At 43.0% G+C, this 27,344-nt stretch overlaps 1 protein-coding gene across 2 annotated transcripts; it reads left to right on the top strand.

The window, feature by feature from the left end:
• Positions 1–11,753: 11,753 nt before the first annotated feature.
• BIRC2 (baculoviral IAP repeat containing 2) lies at positions 11,754–22,517 on the top strand. Of its 2 annotated transcripts, XM_074570809.1 has the most exons (9): positions 11,754–11,932; positions 13,728–15,817; positions 15,926–16,025; positions 17,241–17,319; positions 17,897–17,945; positions 18,974–19,216; positions 20,440–20,694; positions 20,848–20,889; positions 21,750–22,517. In XM_074570809.1, the coding sequence occupies exons 2-9, from the start codon at positions 14,944–14,946 to the stop codon at positions 21,941–21,943; spliced, it is 1,836 nt and encodes a 611-aa protein (XP_074426910.1). In that variant the 5' UTR covers positions 11,754–11,932; positions 13,728–14,943; the 3' UTR covers positions 21,944–22,517. The 2 variants fall into 2 exon arrangements, with proteins under 2 accessions (XP_074426910.1, XP_074426919.1); XM_074570818.1 differs by lacking the exon at positions 20,440–20,694 and having other exon boundaries at positions 11,777–11,932.
• The last annotated feature ends 4,827 nt before the right edge of the window (positions 22,518–27,344 follow it).

Raw genomic sequence — 27,344 nt, 5'->3', positions numbered from 1 at the left:
CCAAGGAGTCACAAGTCCTGCCAGTAAACCTGCCCCAGCGTGGGCTCATCTCTCCATGGGGCCACAGGTCCTGCCAGGAGCCTGCTCCAGTGTGGGGTCACAGCCTCCTTTGGGCATCCACCTGCTCCGGCGTGGAGTCCACCACAGGCTGCAGGTGGATCTCTGCTCCACTGTGGACCCCATTGGCTGCAGGGGACAGCCTGCCTCACCATGGTCTTCACCACGGGCTGCAGGGGAATCTCTGCTCCAGTGCCTGGAGCACCTCCTCTCCCTCCTTGTTCACTGACCTTGGTGTCTGCAGAGTTGTCTCTCTCACATATTCTCACTCCTCTCTCTGGCTGTGGTTGCCCAGCTGTGCAGCAACTTTTTCCCCTTCTTAACTATGTTATCCCAGAGGTGCTACCACCGTCGCTGATGGGCTCGGCCTTGGCCAGCAGCGGGTCCATCTTGGAGACAGCTGGCATTGGATCGATCAGACATGGGGGAAGAAGCTTCTAGCAGCTTCTCATAGAAACCATCCCTGTAGCTCTCCTGCTACCAAATCCTTGCCATGCGAACCCAATACAATAGCATGTGATGTGATTACATTTATTATATTAATTCTTGTAATATAAGTCTGTGCAGAGAATTGCAATAGTACCTCTGAACTCCGGTTTTATGAAAAACTCCAGGTAACCTCAGCACTCACCAGCACACGGGCAGTTAAGTCCTTGCAGACAATGCTGTACTTTGTTCTCCCTCTTCATACCAGTTTTTAGCTTATTAACTTCCTGTGACTAGAGGCAGTGTTGGGAGTTAATGAACTAATTTACCGTTTACAACCTGCTGATGCACGTGGACGTTTTAACCATTTAAATTCTCTGTGAAGAGCCCAGCTCATGCTCCAGGAGCATGGCCACGTGCCAGGGACGTGACCAGGTTGTCCTCTGCACGGAGCACCACGCCTGGTATGTGTGGGTGACGCTGGGTCAGGCAGTGCCTGTGCTCTGCCAGGGCTGGACCTCTTCCAGTTCACAGGCTGCCCAGGAAATACGGATTTACCTGAATCCTGGCTTCTCTTGTGCTGTGAGTCAAAAAGCCCCCATAACTTTCCCTACTCAATCCAGTTCTGTGGGAAAAGCAGATGTTCACCACCGAAACACTCTGGCTCTGCAGCAGTGGTGTGCCTCCCTCCTCTGAGTCCTTGGCTCCACAGGCTGGGGAGATCCATCTTCCGTCCGCGAACTCTCACATCCCTTCAGCTTCAAAGACGATTCCCACAAACTCTGAGGGGAATCTTGCCAAATTTCCTGCCCCTCCCGCCCCCTGCGAAAGCTCGTTCCCCAAAAAGCAATCTGAAACCTCACTGAGGATTCCACTGAAGCCTCTTTGGCAATAAAATCCCACTGTCACGCTGCGGGATAGATCATGCTCTGGAAACACAGCCCTTGGTGGGAACAGCCAGATCATTTTGATTAGCTTGACTACTTGTCTTGGGAAATTTGGCACTTTGTAAGTGTGTCAAAAGTTTCTACGTGTCTGAACCCACCCGTAGACTGCTCAGCCTTCCAAATCCCTGATGTGTGAAACACGCTGTTGTGCTCTTCTGCAGGACCACCCTCCCAGAGAGCAGTTTATCCCTGTGCTCTCTCGCCCTGTCTGGCCGCCTGAACAGCAGGCTCCTACTGCGTTTTACTTGTCAGACGTACAGAATGAGGACGAGATGTCAGAACTGCTGCTAACCCGTGAGATGCAGCTGTCATGACAGGTGGGTACCTGGATTTTCACACTCCGAAGTGACAGTGGGGACAGCGGTGCCCTGAGCCACAGGGAGGAACAGCCCAACCCAAGACAAGGTGAGAAGAGGCTCTTTGGGACCAGTGCCTGTGGCCACCCAGCCTGAGCCTTCTGGGCTGGTGTTTTATGAGCTCAGGCCTGCCAAATTGACATCTACAGATAGTTTTTAGTGTCCTACTAGGCATATGTTATTGTCATAGCTCATTCTGTGTCATTATTCCAGTAAAACAATGACCCTTTCCTGATTATCTTCTAAAAAAACCCACTCCAAAGCAGTGCATTTAAAAAAACAAGCAACAAACAAGCTCATGAGTTCTGGTCCCCTGCCCCAGAAGGGAACGTTTCAGTTTCATTTCTCTGCAGTTCTACCAAATCCTGTCCTCAATGAAACAACAGTGAAAAGGGACAGAAACAAAAAGACAAACATATTTGAAGGTCTGCTGTGTTGACCCATAACTTCCTGCTGTAGGACTTCGTGTACCTTCTGCCGCTGCTAGGAACAGCCCCAGCCAGCCCACAGGTCCGGTTTGTGGGAACCGCTGTCGGGTTCCTGCCTTTGATACACAAACCACGCACTGAAAAGCATGTAGATCTGGAGAAACCATCGACTTATTTATCATTTTCCCTCGTCCACTGGTTTTAGTTACATTAGCCTCCTATGATGTTACAGAAACATAAGATTAAAACCAGATTTGTTTTCTGTTATTTGTCCTAATAGCCTCAGAACAGGCTCGCCAGCGACTTAACGCTCACCTCCTTAGCAATTAACAGAGAGAAAAAAACACTTCAGGGTGGTGCACGCAATCCATTTTAAATGTCTGTTTCAGGATTTAATAAAAAACACATCCTAAAAGCACCTTTTTCTTTTCATTCGACTACGAAGACTAACCAGCTCAGATAAATATCTCTATCCTACAGCTCTTCTACATTTTACTAGATGATTGTCTCTTGCTAATTGCATCACTGTAACCTTTGTCCTTCTCTTGCCTGACATTCAAATTCTGCATCCTTTTTTTTTTGGTGTTTCCTAAGAGTTTTGCTGGTCAGCAGCTCTTTTTGTTTCCAGAGCTGCTGTATCATGCCTGTCTTCTATAGCCTGCTGTAGTGCCTGTCATAATGTTATATTACAGAAGACAAACACACATTGCTTTGCGGAGGCTTGCCTTTTGTTCTACTATTTATTGAACAGAAGAAATTGGTTTACAATGATCTTTCTAGGAAAATGCCATAGTCTTTCTTGCTGGGGCTGGGCAAATATACTGTAATGTGGGCGGCCTGACAACCTGCAAACGATGTAGCTGACAACTTCTCCGCTGAGGAGTTACTTGTGTAATAGCTAAAGGGACAAAACAACATTTGAAAAACAGGATATTGTATAAATGTGCTCATTTTCTGCGTGCAGAAGATTAGCATTGGCTAGAAAGGAACTGACTGGAGGGGGAAAGAGAGCTTTGAAAGGCCAGAAACAAAAGAATAGCACTCACAATGTGTATGTATTTCAGTCTACAAAGCCTTGGCCCATAGGTCTACATGTCTGGATGCGGGATTGAGCAGCTTCGTATGTACATGCAGCGTTTCACTTCAAAACAAATGAATTTTTGAATTACTCCACAGGAGCCGGCAGAAGGGGAATCACTGCGGTAACACCGAATGTGCTAAGGTCTGAAGTGTGACGCATCTTTTATAGCGACTGCTGCATATTGAGAAATGCAGCCCCAGAAGCGGTAACCTCGTGAACTGCCCGGGCATGAATACCACTATTGTTTCCAAGTAAGAAAAACAGACCCGCAGAAAACAGAGAAACTCCTACAATCCTGGGCCGATGCCAAACCATTGTATATTCTTTCAGAGGAAGATAACCTGCTTAATTTTGGATATGCTTTCACGGTAGCTTATTTTCTGTTTATAACCAAGTGGCCACATGAAGGAGACGGCGTTCTGGAGACCTACAGCATGTGTTTGACAAAGCTCAGACACAAACCAGGTTCATAGATAGATATCCATTCAAAACTGTATTAGGAAGAGCTTCGAGTAGGATAAAAGTTAACTTTCTGTAAAATAAACCCAAGGAAGTCACAAGGAAGAGGCAAGAAGGGCAGTATCAAACCCCAAGACGTTTGTATTAATTCAGACCCTTGCATTTGTACTTCTCAACGTGCAGGTGGTGCTAGAAATGATGCTGTGTGCTTAAAGTTTCAAAATATTTCATGTTGAGACACACGGACTTCTGTGCCAGGCCTTAGACAGTAGCTTAATCTCCACTATTACCACAGCCCGGAGAGAGCACAGCATCTTGAATCTCAGAAATGCTGGTCTTGTCTTTTGTAAAGATGTGCCTTACTCTCAGAGCAGAATAAAATCCATCTCATGTCTACTTATGAGGTTAATGTTTTCTAAAGTAATGACTTCTTAAAACCTCAGAGGCTGGGACTTTATTTTCCAGATGCTGTACAAGCTTATTTTACCAGGTTATCCCATTTGTTGAAAACACACTCTTACTGCTTTTGTTTGCTAGCAATGGGGTGGTTTATTTTGTTTCTTTATCTCACATAACAGGACATGAGAATCTTACTTTGTCCCTTCTCTTCATGTTCTTTGATCACAGTGATGTTTAGGATAGCCCTTTTCCATCTGAAAATGGTCTCTCTCTGATGAAATTACTCGACACAGTAACAAAAGACCCTTTGCTCTTCCCAGGCTGCTGTATCCTCTGTCTCGGTGGCACTGTGGGGTGACAACCTCAGCATCTACCTCCCGCCCCCCAAACCAGCAGTGTTTGCTGGCGCTCTGAATTTCTGGCCCAAGAATGTTCCTATTTGGATGCAAACTTCTTTTTTTTTCCCAAAAAAACCTTTGTTCCTAAAATATGGAATTGAAAGACCTTTTGGATTATCACAATTAGTAACACTGAACTTCAGATAATAGGCCCAGATTATCGTACTAAAGGTCCAGATGGCTTCCATTGCATAAACAGATTATCTGCTACCTGGGATGTCTGGTACTGGCTGGTACTGGGATAGACGGAAGTCAGTGCAGCCACTGGCTGATGTTAAATTAAGCCCTGTCAGTATGTTCTTTGTTTCCTGAATTTGAGGTGGTCCTTCTGAATGAGCGCACCAGGAATGGAGCAATTTTCCTTCTACTTCACCGGAAAAAAAAAAAAAAAAAGGAAGCGAGTTATTCAGCGTGACATGTTGCACGTGTTTTTTAGCCTGATTTTGGCATCTTGTTTATGCAATCATTTTTCGTAGAAGAATGTATCTGTCTGTCCACTCTAACCCATAACTTTTTGAGTGTTTGAATGATTTAACAGCAAATTTGTCAAAATTTGACAGCAAACTCCAGCCACTGGAAACCCAGTCTTCTAACCTTTTCACTAAATAGCTATTTATATTCACTCAATTAGCACTTGTTGTCTCCCCCTCTCCAATTTATGTGTATTCAATGGGTATTGGTATGTGGGCTAACATTCAATTTGTAGCTGCTGGCCAAAAAATCCTAGCTTAACCCCTTATCAAAGGCTCATCACCCTTCTTCCTGTTTGCATTATGTTTTTTCCTTCTAATAGACTCTCATGAAAATATTACATATTTAACTTTCTTTTTTTTCAGTAGCGCACGTTGGATTACTTTTCATTTATTTACTCCCGTAAGTGCTAAAGAGACAAAGCGTTTTCAGTACAGCTATGATTCCTCTTATTTCTCAAAATATCCTTAAGAAACACAGAATTGTGCAGCAGAATACAAAAAGGAGGCTGCAGTTTTACTACCATTTGGCAGCAAGGTTACCCTAAGCAGCCCCCGCTCCTGTCACTGAATCCCGTGTCTCGCTATAAATGTTTGTGCCATCATTGTTCAAGCAGAGCTGATTTATGGCTTCTTCAGTTTGCACACAGGGTTGTTTTGTTTTTTGTTTTTTTTTTTTTTTGTTTTGCTGTAAACCACAGCTCAATTCACCATTAGCTGCACTGGGAAGTCAGGCACAGAGCTCAGATTTCTGGTTTCGCTTCCAGAATTAGGGCCCTATTTTGTGTGGGACTTAAGCTCCTCTTTGCACGCAGGTTTTTGAAAGTTAGTGAATTCCCACGTGCTTATGTGCCATTTGAAACTGCGACGTAGGTACGGCGGGAAACTTCACCTTCTATCTGTAACCTCTGAATGGATGATCTAATTTCTGAGGTAGTTGGCCTTTTAAACAGAACGTTTCATCATGGTAATGACCCAGTTTCTAGGTAAAGTGCGAGGCAATCACATTCAGCGTGAGTCACAAACCACTTGTATCTTCCTGAACCTAATAGTAGTCTTTGTAGTAAACCTGCAGCGTAATCCTCAGGAATTCAAACCGTGCCGCATCTGATTCGCTTTCAGTGGAAGGAGTATTGGCAGAAAAGATTCCTCAAGAAGGTGAATAGCAACAGCTAGTGCAACTAAAGCAAATTAAATACTTTAGGAAGGATCTAAAATTTGCAGAGAGATGACGGGGAATAAATGAGGGAAATGAGATCTAGAGATATTTTCTTATCTCTACAGCAGGAAGTAACTTGGAGCCGAAATAGAGAACCTACTGTTTAGAAAGACAATTCCTTTGGAAGAACCAGGATTGTGGAGCTCTGAATTTACACCATTTGATGCAGCCAAATAGCAGCCTTTTGATTTCCTCGATATACAGATGCTCCTCTTTCCACCTAAACATGGCTTATTTTAGTCCAGTCCTCTCTGTTTTGACATTCTTCAAGTTCCTATCTCCTGCTGAATGTAATGTTTATTATACCATCAGGAGAACAACATTGTCTTCCTAGAAGCAGAGAATAAAACTGAAAAGTGAGCAGATTCTCAAATCTAAAGAGGGAATTGAATTCAACATTTACTGAGATCTTCCCGCAACTCATTCCAACTCTTTTTATCCTCCAGGTAAATAACAATGAGTTTCTGATTGATTTTAAAGCCTCAACTTATTCAGTGTGGCTTTGATATGTTCTTGAGGCTATTTATGGCTTATGGGAGAATTTATCTGTGCACTAAATGTGAGAAAAGAAAACCCACAACTGATTTAGGTAAACTTTAACATTTGTACTTGTGATCCTTTGTGTAGGAGGATGTGGAAAACAAAACTCTGTCTGGGTACAAAGGGAATGGAAACTTTCCAGATTGTGAATGTACTGACCTTCAGTAAGGGAGAAGCAAGATGTACGCTCTGGGTTTTTGGCGCTTTTTTTCTTGAACATTTGAGGTTATTACAATGAGTCATGAGTGCCCTTAATATCTAGATATGATATTTGTCCCTCGTGAGCTTTTTAACCACTTTTTCGCTATATGCCCAAATGCAATTAAAAGTCTAATTTGAAAAAAAAAAAGTTAACGGTTATTGCTGGTGAAACCTAGGTGCCGTGGTGCTGTGTTCAGTCAAAACAAAGTGGGCAGTTTGCATCCACCTAGATGACCAAAACATAGTTTGTCTGATGTCATGTTTACAGGATGTCAGAACTAGTCTGCTCTTGGGACTTGGCTTCCTTTGTAAATTAAATACTGCAACTTTATCTACACTTAATATTTTCTATCTCAAGTTGGCTTTTCCCAAGTTTTCCTTAATAGCTATTTTTTTCCTCTTTCTCTCATCATTATCCTCCTCTTATGTCCTGAAGGAGTTGATAAGTCACATCTTCCAAAGAAAATTTGGTCAGTAGTTTTTTGTGGAATGCTAATTGCCATCGTAGCTCAGTGTAATAGAAAAAACCTACCTCTTACCTGCTGGAAAGGAGGTTGGTGTTCACGATGAAGCTAACGCTTCCCAAGTTCAAAATAAGTAGATCATGTTCCATGGAGGTACTTGATACATTTGAGAAGCTGAAAAATGTGGGCACTAGCCAGTGATAACTGTTTTTATTTTTTAAAACAGCTTTTGTAGGTGGGTTTAGATTTGTGGGAGAGTGGGTCCAGGCGTCTCCTCCCATCTCTCAGTTCACCCATGCTGAGTTCAGCCATGCTGAGTTGCATGGCTCCCCGACGAAGCCTCGTGAGGCCTTGGAGAAATGCCTTGTTTCTCACTCCTAAAAGCAGCTTGGAATTAAGACAGTTTCTGTTATTTCTGTCTATCAACAACCTGGCAGGCTAGAGATACAGTTGAAGTAATACATTTAATGTTCTGGGGAGTACTTTTTCTTCACCTAACTGAATACTTGTCCCTAAGACAAAAAAGCAACTACAGGTTATGTTCTTGGCTAGGATTAAAGACCAGAGCAGTCTTACTGAAACTGCAGATTATGTTTTATCTTATCCTCAGTAGCACTGACATGAGGTATTTGCTGCTTTGAGCTGGTTGTATCTCCAGAGAACATCTAAGATAAAAACCATGTTAATAATTGTGCATGTCAGGTTGTTAAGGTTGTGGGTGTCTAAGTGGTAAGGTTGAAATCCTAGCGACACATTCTGACAATCACTTACGGTGGTGAGAAACTAGGTAACTATTTTTTCTATAATTTACGGGAGAGAAGAGCAGTAGCAATGGAAAGGCAAGTAACAGTGCCTTTTCTCCCTCGCTCCCCTTCACAGATGTTGAGGGGTGTGTTACAGAGGTGTCACTAAATCCAGATGTTTTAATGCCGCGGAAGATGGTACACTGGAGAAGCCATCAGAGAACAATGACAGCATGGGGAGACTGACATTCATCAGGCCTCTCGGAGAAGAATTCTGGACACGCGGTTACACCAGGTACTCCAAGGGCTGTCAGCGCTACTTGATGTTGGCATTGAGAATGCGCTCATGCTTCAGGGACACTGCGTTCCACCTCCAGAAATTTGCTGTATCACCTTTGCTCTTTCAGTCAACACTGTCACTAGGTTTATTGTCATAAATACATAAAAGCCACGCTTTTATTAGCACTTTGACCTCTATGATTAGATGTGACTCCTTAAGTAAGCAGTTTCTCTTGGTTGAGGACAGCTTTGTCTGAATGCAGCCTTCTTCCCCCCCTCTCCAGGGCCAAGGGACTGCAAAGTAGAGTGCCTTATTTCAGTTCATCAATCCTGCTGTTTTTTAGGTGAAGATTATGATCTTGGAAACTTGCTGCAGTAGGTGAAAGGGCTGGAATAAGGATCAGTCCCACTGTGATGTGCCACAGCCTGAGAATCAAAGTCAAAGCCTGCATTTAGCTTGGGTAGGACTTGAGCACCACTGCTCTCCTCTCTGTCTCTGGAGGGTTACCTTGGTCCCAGGTTGAAGCCAGACTCAGGATGCTGATGATAATTCCTCAGGAATTTCAGTGCTAAGAAGAAACCTTTAGTTATGTTCTTACTTCATGTGTCCTGGGGAATCAATCATTGCAGCTTAGTAGGTGGGGAAGTTCCCTCTTATCACTTTCTCTGAAAAGCAAAGGAATTGCTGGGAACAGAGAGCTGGGGGAGCTGCTACTATACTGGCAGAGACAAAGCAAGCAGAAAGAGCCTGTCAGCTCAGGGCAGCTACACCTCTTTTTCTGCTATTACAAGCATTTTAGCCTGTTTTTTTTTTTTGTTCCTCCTCCTCCCTTCTTCCTCGTTGCGACATGGGGCTTGCCAAGCAGAAAAGGAGAACCTGAAACTGCTGGCCTTGAGGCCTGGGAAGGGAGGAAAACACAGCTTCTATTGCCAGATTGGAAGGAGCCGAGGGTACAGAGGGGCAAAGGGCAGATACGGCTGGGGGTGGAGTGGCACAAGGGAGGGAGGGATGCAGGGAGTTAAGGAGGAACACTGGATTAATTAGCCTTGGGAGAATGTATGGTAAAAAGTCAAGAATCTGTTAAAATAGATTCAATGTAACTTCATTTGGGGAGTCCTGCTTGAAGTCCCCAGGCTGGGAGCACCTCCAGCTTGCTCTGTGAAAGTAAATCTTTAAGCAGCTGCAATCAAAGCCACACACACACAGAGCTTGGTTCCTTACGTGACATGAAACAGCTATGTCCAATAAAACTCTAAATCCCACACCCCCACCACTCTTCACCCAGGGCAGCGGGGTTGGAACTAGATGATCTTTAAGGTCCCTTGCAACCCGAACCATTCCATGATTCTATTCTATGATTCAGATACAGTATCTGACTCAATTTTTGAACCTTGTCTTCTCCATGTCAGCAGCTTCCTTAAAATGACACATCAGCGATCTTATAACCATTTTAAACTTTTAAAAGGAGTTTTTGACCTGTTTTTTTTGTGCAACTGCTGAAACAGCCAACATTTCTATGTCTATAATTATGCGAAGTTAACTGATGTTACAGTAGTAGCTATACTATACAAGCTGTCACTGCAGCTACATGTTTGAAATTTGACAGATAGTATTGTTATATGTGATAAATGTCACCCCATATGACAGGAAATTTGAAACAGTTTTAGAAAAGATACAAATGACTCTCTTGCAAATTCATCTTACTGGAACTCTCTTACAGAAAATTACCCACTAGTGTCATAATGCTCTGTTTAGTTACGCTTCCTTTATTTTTACTCTTCAGTTCTCAGTTGTGTAAACACCCTACTACCATTCCGTCAGCACAAAAAGGGGCTTTTTTTTTAATCTTGTATCTGCTGTTTCTTTATAGGAAATGCCAGACCATGACTGTGCTGGGAGATTTTGAGCTTTAGTCAGTGTTCTGGTACCTGCTGTGGAAGTTTTTCAGATTTCTACAAGCATCAATACTGTCTTAAACCCCTCCAGTGGAAATTTATATTCTGTCTTCCTCTTGTTCTTCCCCTGTGACTTTCAATGACTGAAGTCTTTCATGGGGCATGTTGTTTCCCCTCTTGCAGCCTGCAGAGCTGCCTATATTAGGAAATGTGGCCAAGCAATCATGTTTTATGCTGGTGTCAAGGAGAAAAGGTAAAACTGTGGGGTTTGCATCATGTCCCCGCCCTTGCCGCCCCCTCAGGACAGCAGAACTGTCAGAGCAGGCTGCGCCTGTAGAAATCATAGTATTGCCTAGGTCGGAAGGGACCTTTAAGATCATCAAGTCCAACCATCAACATAACACTGACAAAAAATATCACTAAAAGGTGGCCCTCAGCACCACATCTACACATCTTTTAAATACCTCCAGGGATGGCGATTCCACCGCTTCCCTGGGCAGCCTGTTCCAATGCTTGATAACCCTTTCAGGGTAAAAATTTTTCCTAATATCCAATCTAAACCTTCCCTGGTGCAACTTGAGGCTGTTTCCTCTTGTCCTATCGCCTGTTACTTGGGAGAAGAGACCGACCCCCACCTCTCTACCCCCTCCTTTCAGGTAGCTGTAGAGAGCGAGAAGGTCTCCCCTCTGCCTCCTTTTCTCCAGGCTGAACAACCCCAGCTCCCTCAGACCCTCCTCTTAAGACTTGTTCTCCAGACCCCTCACCAGCTTCGTTGCCCTTCTCTGGACCCGCTCCCGCACCTCAGGGTCTGCAGCCCCTTGCTGCGGGGGGCGCAGCGCCACCGAAAGCCCGGCTGCCATCCCAGCCGCCCGAGGAGGCCGCACCCGCCGCCCTTGCTCCCCCCGGTACTAGTACGAGGTCCCCAGGCGAGGCCGTTCGCCCGGGCCACTGCCAGAGGCGCAGCCCCATCGGGCCCTTCCCCTTCCCGCCGGCGGCGAGCACGGGCCGCCCGCCAGCCCCACACGGCGCCGGGCCCGCGGGGCTGGAAATCCCCGCCCTGGGCCGCGGTGGGCTGGGCCGGGCGGGCGGGGGAAGCACGATCTCCGGGCGGGTTTCCCCGTCCGGGAGGAAAGTACCTAACGTCCCTGCTGGCGCCAGCGGGGCCGGGGCCGGCCTGCCTCCCTCCCTCAAGGAACGAGCGATCGTAACGGAGGAGGCCGGCTGAGGGGCAGCCCAAGGGAACACTCCCCCCGCCGGCCACCGCCACGGGAAGGCGCTCGCTCGGGAGGGTAGGAACACCCCCACAGCCCGGCAGCTCTCCCGGGCCCGGAGGGAGGGAGCAAGGGGAAGCCCCGCCCGCCGTCCGCCCTCCCCGCCGTCCGCCCTCCCCGCCGTCAGGCCCCGTATACGCCCGGCGGCCGCCGGGACTTTCCCGGTGCGCCGGCCGCAGTCGGAGTTTCCGGGCAGGGGCGGCTCCGGCCGGGGGCATTGCTCCCCCTTACCGGGCACCGTATATAGGCCGGGTGTGCGCACCAGGCCCGCCCGCTGCGGGGGGCCCGGCCGGAGACCGTGAGTACCGGGGGGGGAAGGGGGCTGGACCGCGGCCTGGTGGTGCGCTGCCCGGCTGCTGCGTGGGCTGCGGCGGGTATCCGCGCCCGGCTGAGGGGCGGTGGGCGGGGGGACATCGCGTCAGGGCAGGCCGGCGGCGGGGGAGACCCTCGGCGGGCTGAGGGGCCTGCCTTGCCGCGCCCCGGGCCGTGGTCTCCGGCGCTGGAGGGGGGAGCCCGGCAGCCCTGCGGGACGGCCGCTCGGGGAGTGGGGCTTGGGCCCTGTGGGAGGCCCGGGACGGGTCCCAGCAGGCTGGGGCGGTGGGATGGGGGTGGAGGAGCGGCCAGTGAGGCCTTGCCTTGCCGGGGGGACACGGTGGTGGCTGTCCCGGTGTGCGCGACCGAGCACGGACCCCCGGGGGTCTGTCTCCTTGAATGGCTCCCCATCCCTGGAGACATTCAAGGCCAGGGTCGATGAAGCTCTGAGCAACCTGATCTAGTTGAAGATGTCCCTGCTTACTGCAGGGGGGTTGGACTAGATGACCTTTAAGGGTCCTTTCCAACCCAACCCATTCTATGATTCTGTTCTATTCTATTTCGGTGTTCAAGGTCTGTAACCTTAGCAAGGGGTGCTTGGAAGGTAAACTTGTGTGGCCTGGCTCATGACACAAGCGCAGAAGAACATTAAATTGAGTTTTGAGGTTGCTGTACTCTAAATATTGCTGCTCTGGACTTACGTAGCTTAGTGTTGCTGCAGGATAATGGAAGAAAAAACCCGTGAGATTCAGAGCAGTTGGGTGACTCTGGAAATAAGGAAATCGAGGATCCTCAGGGCTGTAGTGGAAGATAATATTAGAAGAGTGTTCAGCAGAAAATTACCACAGGATCTCAGGTTTAAGTGTTCCTAAATGTTTTAGGATTATCAGGGTCTCCGTTTGCTCTGATATTTTTAGCATTTACTCTGGGGTATCTCTAGTATGGAAAGAGGCTTAACTTGTCAGACTAGCATCCTTCACGTATGTTGTTAGTTTAGTCCCACCATCTGTGTTAAAGAAGTGGATTGGTGTAAGGCATTTGTAACTCATGCCCTCAGTGAATAAGAAGCCGTAGTAGTAATAGTGTGACCATATTAAGAACAAATCTACTAAGAGCTGTTGAAATGAGTAGGAAATGCTCTGCTGTTTTCCAGTAGGTGGTTTTTCTAGGGCTGTGTCATCATGACAAGTATATCTGGTTTGAGTCTTTCCTGGAAGAACTTTTTAGGAAACTGATACTGTAAAACAGACTGCTATATATGCATTTATGAATTAATAGAAAATTATATATTTAAAAACTTCTGAACTTTGTCTTTGCTCTTACCTGAATTTTTTTGGTGAGGTTCAGTTTTGCTGAACATGTGAACTATGCTTCAAGTATCATTAGATTTACTTAAATAAGAAATTTCAGCTCTCTTAATTTAAGTCAGTGTAATAAAGCTGGACCTTTGTTGTTTGAGAATCTGCATGCTTAAACCAATTTAGGTGGATGCAACTTCTGTAGTACAGTATCTTACCTTTAGTTATACTGCTTGTGATTGAGCAGCCTGATTCATCCATTTGCCAAACACGTTCTGCTTGTGTCAGTAACAGGCAAATTAAGTGTGTTAAATCCACTCCATACGACAGTATGTAAAGTTGATGCCCTGAAAATTTCTAGCTAGTATTACAAAAAAGCTTATGTTGAGATTTTAGTGTTCTAGTTTTTATAGTTTCTGTTTGTATAGATATTACATGCAGCTCATATTGTATATTCTGAAACACTCCTCTCCTTCCTTGCAGGTTTTGTTCCACCCAAAAGAATTAAATGATTGAAACTACAAATACTTACAGTTTCTTCTTGTGAACAGTCAGTATCAATATGGAGGCGTAAGCACCTTAGAAGGGACTTTAGTCTGAACTCTGGGAGGTAGTTCTGTGCAGAAATAAAGAAACTAAGGCTTCAAATTCATTTTTTTTTAATCTGAGGATTCTGTTTGCTTCTGTATGCCATAAACATGGCATACAGAAGAAACTTAATTCAACAGTATAAAGTATTAGAATGTCCCAACACAAGGCAATTCATTTATGTTAAATTTGATAACTCTATACTTGTAACAAAGGCACCAGGTTAAAACTGAAGTGCTCTGTTCAGTCTGTGTGGACAATGTTATAGACAGAAAAGCCTAGGGCTATTCCAGGCTTATTAATAAAGACAGTTCATCCTTGTCAGAGACAGTGTATAGGATCTGTTTATCTCATAGCTGAATATTCGATATATGTGAAGTTGAGTATAAACTAACTTCTTTAGTCTTAAAAAGTTATTACAACAATATGCAGAAGTTGAGGGTTTTTTTTGGAAGTCTAGTGGTAGCAAATATACCAGATCAGTTCAGTAGTCAGTTCAGGGGCACTTGTATGCCTTTTGAGCTTGATAAACCATTATTTTCAGCCTTCTAATGAGATTTACAAACTAAAATCTTTACATGTGTATAAGCTGCATATTTATCAGCTGTCTAGGGTGAAATAGTTCTTAAATCACTTAACAGATGTTCTGGTCAAAAATGATGTCATTGTAGTTACCCCCCAGTTTAGTTTCTTTATTGACAAAGGATTTTGATAAACCCATTTGAGGTCTTTCCTCTCTGGATCCCACCTTCACTAGCCTGACAAACTGATGCTGCTCTCCCAGATACACTGCACAAGGAAAGCACATGATGCCTATATGATTCAAGGGAAAGTCCTTTTTTGACATGCTTTCTTCAGTTGTCAAAACGAGGTGGGGCAGCTTTTGCACAGAAAACAGTTGTGTAAACTGAAGTTCAAGAACTTCCCAGATTTTAAAGGCTGTTAATCATGAGGCTAATTCTATTCACGTAAGCATTCAAAGTTGCACATTGAAGTATTTAATTTTCAGGTTTGTACTTTTGTACAGGCAGGGGTTATTCCAAATTGCCTTTAATGCACACAACTACCTCCCAGAGGAAGACTTGTCCCATTCTTCCAAAAATAGTCCATTATGAACATAATGGAAAATAGCCCTTTCTTGGCTAGCATCATGAAGCAGAGTGCTTTGTGTGGTGAACTGAAGTATGACTTATCCTGTGAACTCTACAGAATGTCGACGTTTTCTACTTTCCCCGTTAATGTGCCAGTGTCGGAACGGAGTCTTGCTCGGGCTGGGTTTTATTACACTGGTGTGCAAGATAAAGTTAAGTGTTTCAGTTGTGGCTTAACGTTGGACAACTGGCAACCAGGAGATAATGCTATGGAAAAACACAAACAGCTGTATCCTAGCTGCAGTTTTGTTCAAAACATGCTTTCTGTTAACAACCTTGGACTCTCCTCTCGTTCTGCCTTTTCGCCTCTGGTCACAAACAATCTCTCACCATCTCTACATTCCATAACACTTTCTCCAAGTTTAGAACAAGTTGGATATTTCAGTGGCTCTTTTTCCAGTTTTCCTCAAGACCCAGTAACTACTAGGGCAGTTGAAGACCTTTCATTCTTGAGACCTAAACTTCACAATCCTTCTATGAGTACAGAAGATGCTAGACTACGCACTTTTCACTCATGGCCACTGGCGTTTCTCTCGCCCACTGATCTGGCAAAGGCTGGACTTTATTACTTGGGGACAGCAGACAAAGTTGCTTGTTTCACCTGTGGTGGCCAGCTGAGTAACTGGGAACCAAAAGATAATGCTATGTCAGAGCATCGGAGACACTTTCCTACTTGCCCTTTTGTGGAGAACCTTACCCGAGACCAGCTAAGTTTCAATGTTTCAAATGTGAGCATGCAAACCCATGAAGCACGTGTTAAAACATTCATAAATTGGCCGGCTAGAATTCCAGTTCAGCCTGAACAGCTTGCGGATGCTGGCTTTTACTACGTAGGTAAGAAAAACTGATGTCTCCAGTTTTATTCGCATTGCTATGTCAGCATTTACCTTAAAGTAAATTGTGTGAATGTTTGCTAGATATTTTGCCTTGTTTTTCTTAAAGGCCGCAATGATGATGTCAAGTGTTTTTGCTGTGATGGTGGGTTAAGGTGCTGGGAATCCGGAGATGATCCATGGATTGAACATGCAAAGTGGTTTCCAAGGTAACTTGCAAAATCTTTGTCATAATTTGTTCACACCCTTAAATACTTCTAATTTTGGCAGATAGGTACTGCACTTAATAATTTTGTTTAACTTCACCGTATGATGTACAAATTCAGTCTTTCATTTGGATGTATTTCATGTACCTCTGTTTACAAGCTCTGAAGTGCTAAGGTGGCCATAATTAAAACATTTCTTCATTAAGCATGATAGTTAATGCTTTCCACTTAATAGTTAAATGCTGTGTGCATCCCCAAATCACTGTTAGCAAGTGACGCTGCATTATTCATGAGCATACTTGTCTAAGAGAAGCAGTCAGAAAGCAGACTTGGGTAGAGCAAAAGCTGCAGAGAAATGAAGTAGGAGGAACATCTGATGCCCTCAGTCTAGTTCTGTGTCCATGCCCTTCTTGAACCAGTTTTTCAGCTTGTGCAGTTTAATTTCTTAGGTGTGGAAAGGCTTGTGAAGGTTTCAGTGGCTGTTTAATACGTCTCTATTGGAAAAATGACAGAAATAACTTTTTAATACCCCCATAATTAAATGGCAATTGCATACCTAATTGCTATCTGTGCCTATGGAAATCTCCACCTACATTAATGACAGAAATAGCTGCACTTAATTTCAGGAAAGTTAATAATGATTCTTCACATCGTAGATCTCCAACTAGTGTTTAATGGGCAATTTGCCGGCTACTGTTATACTGCACGATGTACATAGAGTTAAATGACACCTTTGTTTCCTTCTGCGTTATGCCTGTCAGTAAATGTCCTTAAGAGATATAACTCTACATTAGTGAAGCAGATCTGGCTTTGATAGTGGTGTTAAATTTTGTTAATTTCTTTTGAATGATTTGAGTAGGGGATAAGAATGGTGAGATGTGAGATAGAAACAGTTTATCACTGCACTTTGTGGTGACGCTGACACGGTATCATTTCTCATGACATACCATTTTGATTAGAAGTGGTAGCAGAATGTAAAGCTGCTGCATTTATATACGTAAGCCTACTGACTGCTGAACATCATGGAAAAGCTTTATCAAAGTGTCACCAGACACTAGGCTATATCAAGCTTCCAATTCAGAGAACTCTTTCCCCTCTGAAGGAAGAGAAACATGTACTTAAGTTATGCTGTGTTACTGTAAAGTGTTTCATTCATCTGTATTTTTTTCCCTTGGCAAGTAGAAAGTATAATTTAGTACACTTCTGTCAATGTTTCAGGTGTGAGTATCTGCTTCGTGTAAAAGGAGGAGAGTTTGTAAGTCAAATTCAGGCCAGGTTCCCCCATCTTCTTGAACAGGTAAACTTTACTGTTCAGTAACTTTGTTATTTTTCTTGTTGGAGCACTATGTTCTTTTTGGGAATTTGGTCCATCCTTCTGCCTCACTTCTGCATATATTTCTACTATGTTTCTAACACGATAAAGGCTCTTCATGAGCACAGAAATGAAACCCATGTTGAACCATGGCTAATGGATTTGGACTAGTAGAGTTTAACCTGTACTTATGGAAAGTGTTATAAGGCAGTGAGCTCCTTTGTGTCAGGAGAGGAAAATTCTCATTGTGTAAGTTTCAGTGAATAGTGCAGATCATTAATTGTTATTTCAGGTATCAGTCATGGACAGCCTGAATTACTTCTATCCATAATGCTTCTGGCAAGAGTAAGCCAAACTTCTCTTCATGAAATTGGTCAGCACTAACTTCATATTGATGCTATAGTTGCACAAAGTTGCAGACTTGTGTAACCACATGTAAAGTACCTAACAGATACCATTCAGGTAAAAAGCTTAGCGTGGATGATGAGGGAAGAATGTGTTAAAGGTATGTAGGGGGAAATGCAATACTTTGATACTAATGTAGTTCTGTTGTGTTCCACAGCTCTTGTCAACCTCTGATACGCCTGTAGATGAAAACATTGATCCCCCAAGTATGTATATTAGAGCATGTTTTTAAACTTCCTCAGCATTTTGCCAACTTAATGATTAGCTATCCAAAACTAAGTTGCTTAAGAATTCTTAGATTTTGTTGGAAACAACAATGTTATAAGGATTTTCTAAGTAATGCTAAAAGTTAGGTAGCTTCAACGTTATATGGACAGACTTAAAGGAGGCATCTTTAAGAGATCTTGTCTTTCATTTTCCTTATTTTCATACTAGCAGCTCTTGGCATCTGCTGTATTTGTGGTTTTTAGTTTCGTGGTTGAGTTAAACAAAACAAGTCAATTTGGCATTTCTTAAATTGACCTATGGTATTGAACTTTGTGGAACAGTTGCTAGAGGGCGTCATGACTATGCAGTTAGCAACTTCATTTTTAGGCATGTAAATGCTCTTGCGTTGAGCAGCAGTGGTCAAGGAGAGGGTAGGACAAGCTGATAAAGTGAAGTCTTTCTGAGCTGGACTGTAGTTATAGTGGAAATAAACCCCTCCCAGAGGGTGAGTGGGTTATGCTATCATAGTCCCTGCTGGTTGAGGACAATGAGTCAGAATCCCACGTGTCTGGTGCTTAGTAAGTTGAATGGAAAATACTGATCAAGAGCTGGAATAGAACAATTGTTTGTACTATAAACTCTGAATGTTGATCTCCTTCCTTCCCTGCCCCACCCCCCCCGCCTCAACATTTTTCAAGGCCGAAGTTAGAAATGATTAAATATTAAAAAAAGCTGCTAAGACACAATGGAATTCTCTGTGGTTTCTCTGGATTATCCTAGATTTTCGTGAAGGCCTGTCATGGATTGAAGTTTATCATGGATTCAATCCAATTAAGTAACTGGCTTCCATTTTTAAAACTAACCACTTAAGAAAAAATGTCTATTTAGCCATTGAAACTTTTTAGTGCTAGGTATTCATATATATTTGCATATGCGTAGGTAATGTTGGTGTCTCTGACTTCTGGGTTGTATAGGTATTTTATTCTCTATATTATACATAGTGATAGTGATTTTCCTCTTTGATTAGTTATTCATTTTGAACCTGGAGAGAGTCATTCAGAAGATGCAATCATGATGAACACGCCTGTTGTTAAAGCTGCCTTGGAGATGGGATTCAGTAGAAGGCTAATAAAGCAAACAGTGCAAAGTAAAATCTTGGCCTCTGGAGAAAACTACAAGACTGTTAATGATCTCGTGTGTGATCTGCTCAATGCTGAAGATGAGAAGAGGGAAGAAGAGAAAGAGAGACAATTCGAAGAAGCTGCATCAGGTAAGCATAAGGCATGAACAAAAGTGAAAGCAGAAGTGGTTTGTATTATGTATGGTTTTTATAGTTGTTTTTATTCACTAAGCGATTTAGTTTAATTGTTATTATGATCAGTTTCTGTAAAAGCATTGTCAGGGTATCTGTATGGAACTAGCAGTCTGGGAACTCTTTCATTCCCTTTCGGGAGGATGGTTCCAAGGGTTCGGTATCACCTGATTCTCTCCACAGGAGCAAAGCCATATTTTTTAAATTTCTGTGGCTTTATATTGCTGTTAATAAAATAAATGGAACCAAAAGACTTTACTTGGCACACTCTACTAATTTTTTTTCCAAGCTTGCCTGTTCTTTAAACTACTTGAATCGGTGAGCCACCATATCCACCTCCTAGAAGAGGCCATAAACTTTAAAATTAGATTCTGTAAGATGGCCAAAGGTCTGCTTTTCTGTGTCTGACTCAGCCATGTGGGTCAGCTATTTAACAGTGTTTATTTGATGTCTTCAACATTTCCTATTGTTTTAATACCATATAGCAAAGCCTAAAAAAATCCTACTATTTTTGAGTCTGTGAAGCAGTAATGAAAATTCTCAATTATAAATTAAATTAAGACTGCTTTTCTACTGGTGTGTTCTATCAAAAAAACATAGATGGATTCAGCCATTAAACCTTAATGGAAGTGATTTTGTTGTTGTTGTTTGTGATAGACTATTTAAAAAAAAAAACAAAAAACAACCAACCAAACAACCACCCACCAAACTTTTGAGACTGTTTGTGCTGTACTTCTGGTTTTCTTGCACATAATTCTGTTGGACACCTCTTAGAAAAGCTTGATCCTATCTAAGACATGATTTTGACTGCCACTGACTAAAATTAACCTGTTGGTTGTCGGTGAGTTAGCATTGGTGTTATGCAGAGGTGTTGTTTTTTCTTTGCAGTTCTGCAGAGAACGTAAGTCTTGCTAGTGTGAAGTTAGACAAGATCCCCTCAGATAGCTTAACCTGGAGATGGGGGCAGGAGTTTTTATTGGTGAAAAGGCTTCAGCTCAGAAGCTGCTTGTATGTGGTTTTCTTCAGTCTGTTCTTTATGTAAACACCACTAAAACTTACTGAGGTCTTTATTAATGATGTGTAGTAAGTGAACATTTCAAGTAGAGTTTAAAGAATGTAGGCAGAAATGGAGCTTGGAGTAGTGTATTCGTAACAAACGTCTAATCCCCTCTGCATTCCAGATGATTTGTCCTTAATCCGGAAGAATAGAATGGCTTTATTCCAACGTCTAACATGTGTACTTCCAATCCTTGGGAGTTTATTATCAGCTAAAGTGATAACGGAACTTGAGCATGATGTTATTAAGCAAAAGACTCAGACACCACTGCAAGCAAGGGAACTGATAGATACAGTTTTAGTGAAAGGAAATGAAGCAGCCAGCATATTCAGAAACTGTCTACGAGATTGTGACCCTGTGCTGTACAAAGATTTATTTGGTATGTCTATTTATTTTTTTTTTTTCCCTAAGGATGTAAGTTTATAAAAGTCTAACCAGTGCTGTCGTAGCAACCTATAGATAAAAAAATAATCAGATGCTGTTTGAATATAGATTAGTCAAATGATTAGGATTTTTTTTTCTGTTATTTTAGTGGAGAAGAACATGAAGTATGTTCCCACAGAAGATGTTTCAGGTACCTTAAACTCTACTTTTTATTTTAAACGTTACTGTGGGAGAAATAGCTAACATTGCCGGGGGGAGGCGGGGGAGAAGAAAATTACTTCGCTTAAGAAAGAGGTTTTATGCTTGCTTTACGTTCTCCCTAATTCTGCTTTGGTAAAGTGGTTTTATCAAAAAAAGTTAAGTACGTGCTCAGACTTGCAAGCAAATCTATCTGCTGTAAACTGTATCCTGTGCCTTACATGTGCTTTTGCGCCGTAGGAGGGGGAGCTTTCTGGAGCTTGACAGTTCAGGCACATGCTGGACTTGATCCTGGTACAAGCTCTCACTCAGGCATTTGATAAAGAGCAGACAGTGCATAGTAGGTTAGCATTTCACAGCAGGTATCATTATCTGCTTTTCCAGAGGGGGTTATAGGTGTCTTAAGATCTATCTTGACTAACAGCTGGGTACATAAAAGCTTGTCAGACATGGGACTGCGTTTGCTCTTGTTTAGTCCTGTGGTTTAATGTGTTAATAGACTTCAGAAAAGTATACAAGCCTGAATTTAGCTCACTTCCACCGATCTGACTGTGCTCCTAATATCCAAGCAAGAAAAGTACAGCGTTTGCTAAAATGTAAACATTGGTTGGTCTCAAGAACTACAGTTGGCCTCCAATCCTTGAGCTGTTTGTTGTCTCACAGAACTGGGAAGTACAGGCTAGTTCCTTGCATGCCGCTTTCTGACCTCTGGGAAATGTACTATTCTCACTGCCATCTATATTTAGTGAATGAAGATAGGGAAATAAAGGGCGAAATGGATGGAACATAGCTGTGTTCTAATTAGAATGCACGTATATTCAGGCTTCTTAAAGTTAAATATGTTTTTTCCAGGTTTACCTATGGAAGAACAATTAAGAAGGCTACAAGAGGAAAGAACATGTAAAGTTTGCATGGACAAAGAAGTCTCTATTGTTTTTATTCCATGTGGCCACTTAGTGGTATGCAAAGAATGTGCACCGTCCCTTAGAAAATGCCCTATTTGCAGGGGGACAATAAAGGGTACGGTTCGCACATTTCTTTCATAAGGAGGGAAACTTGCACAATGTCTTTGTTCCTGTCATCCTCCAACTCCTGAAGTTTAAGCCAGCAGTGTCTTAAGAGTGGAAAATTGTGGTACAGATGATTAACCAACTATCTAACACAGTTGTGTAATAGCAAACTGTACCATCGTTATGAATCTAGTAGGTCTTCCTTGCTAAAGACTCTTTCTGTTCATAAAACTAGCTCAATACTAAGGTGAGGTTTTTGTAGCTCTCTGTTCCGAGTAAGGAAAGCTGTTTCACTAGTATGCCTCTGTGTCATTTGCAATAAAAACAACTTTCTGGTTGAGTTCCTAAAATGGAGCCTGGCATAACTCTTCTCATGAGTTGCCTCCATGTGGATGTGAGAAAATACATTGATTGCTGTTTATTAATAATTAATATTAATTAACTTCAGCTACTGTTTTGGTTCTGTTTTGGATTTCTTGTGGACTTGAGAAAAGAGGCGAACTGTTGAGCAGGACTCTTTTTTAAGTTTTGGTCGTGTCTAGATACTTGTGTAATGTGTATTAAACATAGTTTATATGAAGACTGAATTAAAATATTTCTAATTCTCAAATGAGTGCTTGTTTACTCTGTTCCTGTTGTTGGATTTTCTCTGTAAACTGCAGTGCCTAGAATGCTGTCTTTTTCCTGACAAACGTTTGGCGTTGTTTGTTTGCCCACAAAAGTACAATAAAATTTAATTCTGTGTGTCTTTCATTCACTTTTGAACAGGGAAGTGAGCTGCTCTGATGCTTTGTGATTGCCTCTGGTAAAGTAGGGGGGTCAGATTTTTATCCTTATTTACAAACAAACAAAAAAACCCCCAAAAAACTCCACACAGCATCTGGTACATCGTTCTGTCATAATTTTTAAAAAGGATAGAAATCATGGGCAGGAGTGATCCTCATGACCTTGGAGATGAGGCAGAGGGTAGCTCTACAGCAATATAGCCTTTATGCTAGGGATTAAAATGTAAAAGCTGCTTTCCAGTGTTTGGAACTTTATAGTGATTGTGCAATTAAATAGTAGGATCTTCCACCCCCCTCTGAAGTCTTGGGTCTTGTTTTGTAAGCTGGTAGTCCAGGGACTTCTGTTTCCTTACTGGTTGACACTTACTTTACCCTTTTCAGTTTTGTGACTTGCATAGTAGGTACCTAGAGAGTTCGTAAGGATTTTGCAAGGATTTCATGGCAAATAGGGGAAGAATGCTGCCAGGATAATGGCACCAGATCCTGCAGTGGTAGTGTCAGTTTGTCTGGCTCTAATGGTTAAGTCAGTTGTCTTCCATCTTATTTTATGCCCAAGTGCTGATCTCTGAATCGGCACATCTGTCAGCAAGAAGATGTTTTTAGCAGTGCTTCGGTGTCTTACGCTCTGGAGTGCAAGGTGAAAATACCATTTCTTGAAGTTTCAGGATGCCAGCGCTTGGGCGTTGTGTGCGTGTAACTGGCTTTCATCACTTCATGTGTGGCTTTAGCTATACACGTGTTAGCTCCTCTAAAAAGAGAGCACCCTGTATGTATAAAAGTAGTAAAGTTTATACATTAAAAAGAACTTGTGTGGGCTATGTAACTTGTGAATCGTTCTCGTGACTAGCCCTGCGTAATGGTTGCCTGGTGTTTAGAGCAAGGCTTGTATTGAGTGCGGGAAATGTCACCAGCAAATAAATGTCCGTTCATACTTAGGGCTGCTGTATGTTTGGCACCTGTATAATCTTTCCTGTTGTACATCTGAGTTGTAATTTAATAAAAGTTCTTCTCTGGGTGTGTCTGTGAAAGCAACCGCTGGGACTCCTGCTATAATCACCTGCCATCTTGGGAAATCTGTCCACTGAGCTTGGAATTTAGACTGCGCGTGGAGTTACAGTATGTTACGTTTCTAGTATAATTGCAGCATTGAATCACAGTTTTGGCTATCTAAAAAGGGCCAGAACGTGTACTTTTATGTGTTAATTATATGATTGAGACTGACTTGTTAGCAGATTCAGGATGCTTCTATCAGTAGTAATCATCACTAAATTCAGTGAGAACAGTTGTGCAAAGGAAGATACAAATACATCCTAGTTACCACCTGTTTGTCTTTGCCCTGTATCTCCAAGCCCTCCTGGGCTGGAGCCCCTTTCAAAATAATACTGGAGATGCTACTTTTGAAGAAGTCTTGCTTTGCTGTCTTGGGGGGTTAGGGGAGGGGTGTAAGAATCTGTAATGGTTTGTCTTTAAACATTTTTAGTGCGAGTTCAGGATCGCTGATGTTTGGTTTCATCCATTCTTCCCTAATTCCTGGAACACTGTTTAAAGCTGTGCATAAGCTGGCACCATAATTGTTTCAATGCTTTGGTAAACATTGCTTGCGGTACGTAGGATTCTTTAGTCTAACTGTAGGTTGGCTTGCTGTAATTCTTTTAAATGCAGACTTTTGTCCAACTTTATCGCATGTACGCATCTTCCGTTTAATTTTGATGTTAAAAGTGTGAATGTTTCAAACCTAGCATGTAGTTTTAAACAGCTTCGATTTAACATACTTTTGCTTTTCTGGTTTTAAAATGTTTCTGAAGGCTTTTCTGTCTTGTGTAGCAACTTAAAGTTGTCAAAGATTATGAGAGCTTGTTAAGGAATAAAGCGCATGACTTGAAATTTGATGTTCAGACCCAGACATTAGTCCTATTAGAACCAAACATACTTTCTACAGATTAAGATAAGTCTGCAGGGGGAGCTGGAGAGGGCAGGCTCACCTGAAGAGTGTGGAATTGTTGGTATGTAAGCCCTGTTTCTGAACAGGGAAGAGGACAGGGAAAAACATGGTAGCAGGCAGATTTTTTTAAGCAATGGATCACATGGGCTTAGAGTTTTTCAGACATTGCAGTTACTACGTATAGATCAGATGACAGGATATATAGGGCTTTAAAAACTGAGTGATTCAGGTGTTCGGTGTCATTTGTGGTGCCTGAGGGTGTCTCAGGACCTGCAACATACCTGTCTGCCCTGGTTGGTGAGTGTTTTGAATGTCCTGGGCAACTTCAAACAGCACGGGCTGCCTGCACCCAGGCACCTGAGCCGCTTTCTGAGAAGTGGAAGAACTTGATCTACAAACTACTGGGTAGAAGTCTTTGACCTAGTTTTGGCAGGAAGGCTACTCTAGGTTATGGCTTTCCACTGCTCCCCACTAGAATGATTGTGGTGGCCCTGATCTGTACACGTGAGCGGTTCCACTCTCCTCAGTACCGTTCCAAGAAAGCTGTAATAAAACTAGTTGCCTGTAGCACATTGCAAACAGAACCCTAGCAAAATGTTAAACCACGGAGAAGGCTGTCTGCGTAGTGATTTGTTTGGAGAGGGTCAAGTGACTTTGGTTAGTTGTGAACCAGCTGACCACGTTTGCGCTTTGTTCTGTGTCCACTTCCTTTTTTTGAAAGCATTTTCCAGAGCTTTGACGGGGTTATAAACAGCACTAAACAACCCCCCCTGCCCCCAGCTTCCTGTGCAGCTCTGCTGATGAAGCAGCTCAAGTTCTCAGCCGTCAGCATCCCAGGTCCATTGCTTGTCTTGAGCTGGTGGAGTGCGTTTGCGTGGCTTAGCGGCGGTAGAGGGTGGGAACTTTGGTATTGTTGGAGTTCAGGGCTCAGACCTGCTGTAAGTTGAAAACAGAAGGCAATATTCCCAGCTTCTAGAAACAAGCAGTTTCTTTACTTGAATGAAGCGTACCATATCTGCAAAGGATCTTGCCTGGAGCAGCTGCAGTTTCTGATACTGGTTTGAGATACTGCAAGATAACAGTGGCTTCCCAAGTAGCAGCTGCATGTTTTGTGAAGCTTCACTGTAATTATTCAGCAGTTTCATGCATGGGTTTTTTTGTGTGTTCTTGTTTTTTAACTGAATGCTTTATCTTCTGTTTGCGTTTGAGCATTGACCAGGAAGCCCAGCGCTCTTCAAATTGAAGACAGCATGCAGTCCTGGTATCCACAGGTGACCAGACTGCCCCGGAGCACTGCTCTTATACGCCAAAATGAACAGCCATATATGAAGTATCTAGGAACTCCACTAGCATGATATAAAAGAAAAGTCTTTATATTGCTTTTTGTGACTGAGGCATTAGTGGTTGTTTAGTAACTCCCATAGTGCTCTCAGAACTTGGTTCTTTGCTACATTCCTCATTAAACGTCAGAAGAAGAGAAGTGTGTGGAATTGTAAACAGTGGATTCAGCTGCCTTTAGTTCTGCATTGGGGCACGTGTAGTGTAGTGAGGCTGGGGATGCGGTATCATGTTTAATGGTGCAGATGGACTGAGCTTGCAAATTCAGTGTTGCTGTTAGTTATTCCTACAGTGACCCGCCGCAGGTATGTGAATTCAGGCGAGAGGCGTATTCTGGACACAAAAAGGTATTCTCTGTCCTGTTGAACTACTTAACGTGGAATGGTTGTCACTCTTGCTCCAGAGGTCGCTAGTGCAGGGATTAAAACTTCCTGAGATAATACTAAATCACCAGTCCTTTGTTTCTGTTTTTAATTGGGCGTGTGATCACAACAGTTACCGATGCTCCAGCCCAGCTTCCTCACTGATGGCTGCTGGCATAGGACCCTTCAAGCCTAAGAGCCTGGGATGTTGCACACATCCTGCGCGAGGAAGAGCGGAACTCCAAACAGCAGATCCTGCTGTGCTATTTTCAAAATATTTGAGTTATTTTTTTTCTCTTTGAAGAGATCAAAATATACTGGAACATAGCAGGAAATTGCACAATAAGCAATGTCCTAGCAGTGGCTTTTGCTGGTCAATTTTTTTTTAGGGAAAAGCTGGAGAACTTGCCAGAGCTCTTTAAGCTCACATGTTGACGTGGTCAGAACAAAGATCTCCTTCTTTTGGATCTGTATAGTTTGACTTACTGATGCTCTATTCTTTTGTCAGATGGATAGAGAAGTGAACTACTCAGTACTTACGGAGTATAGGATGTTAGGTAGGTTGTGATTTGCCCAATGGAAGACAGCTTTGATTCTAAGGGAAAAATAAAGTCTTTAGAAAAGATTAAGTCATATACGCAACAATTAAAAGGGGAAAGCGCCCCATTTGTACAGGCACTTGTTGCTTTTGTTTCTGAGCCCTGTCAAGGAAACTGAGTTACACAGTTTTTTTTCTAACACTTTAAAAGCACCCATCACCTCAGTGCTGGTCAGGTGCCCCACCTTGGCTTCCAAACTGCAGAAGTCAGAACAAACAATAGACAAGATCTTGAGTATCAAAGTGAGAATATATTTCCTTTTGGGATTCTAAAAGGACATTTAAAAGCCTCCAGAACTTGGAGTCCCTTTTATTCCTTCACTCTTCAGAGTTCCTGACTTGGAGGTTTGGAAGTACAGGGATGAGCTGACACTGAAGGATAAAATTAATCATTGATCCAGTCTTCAAAGTC

Source organism: Larus michahellis, chromosome 1 (genome assembly GCF_964199755.1).
Source record: "Larus michahellis chromosome 1, bLarMic1.1, whole genome shotgun sequence".
In the NCBI taxonomy this organism is placed as follows: Eukaryota; Metazoa; Chordata; class Aves; order Charadriiformes; family Laridae; genus Larus; species Larus michahellis.
Note: the sequence above shows the minus strand (reverse complement) of the source record. Positions and strands in the feature narration are given on the sequence as shown.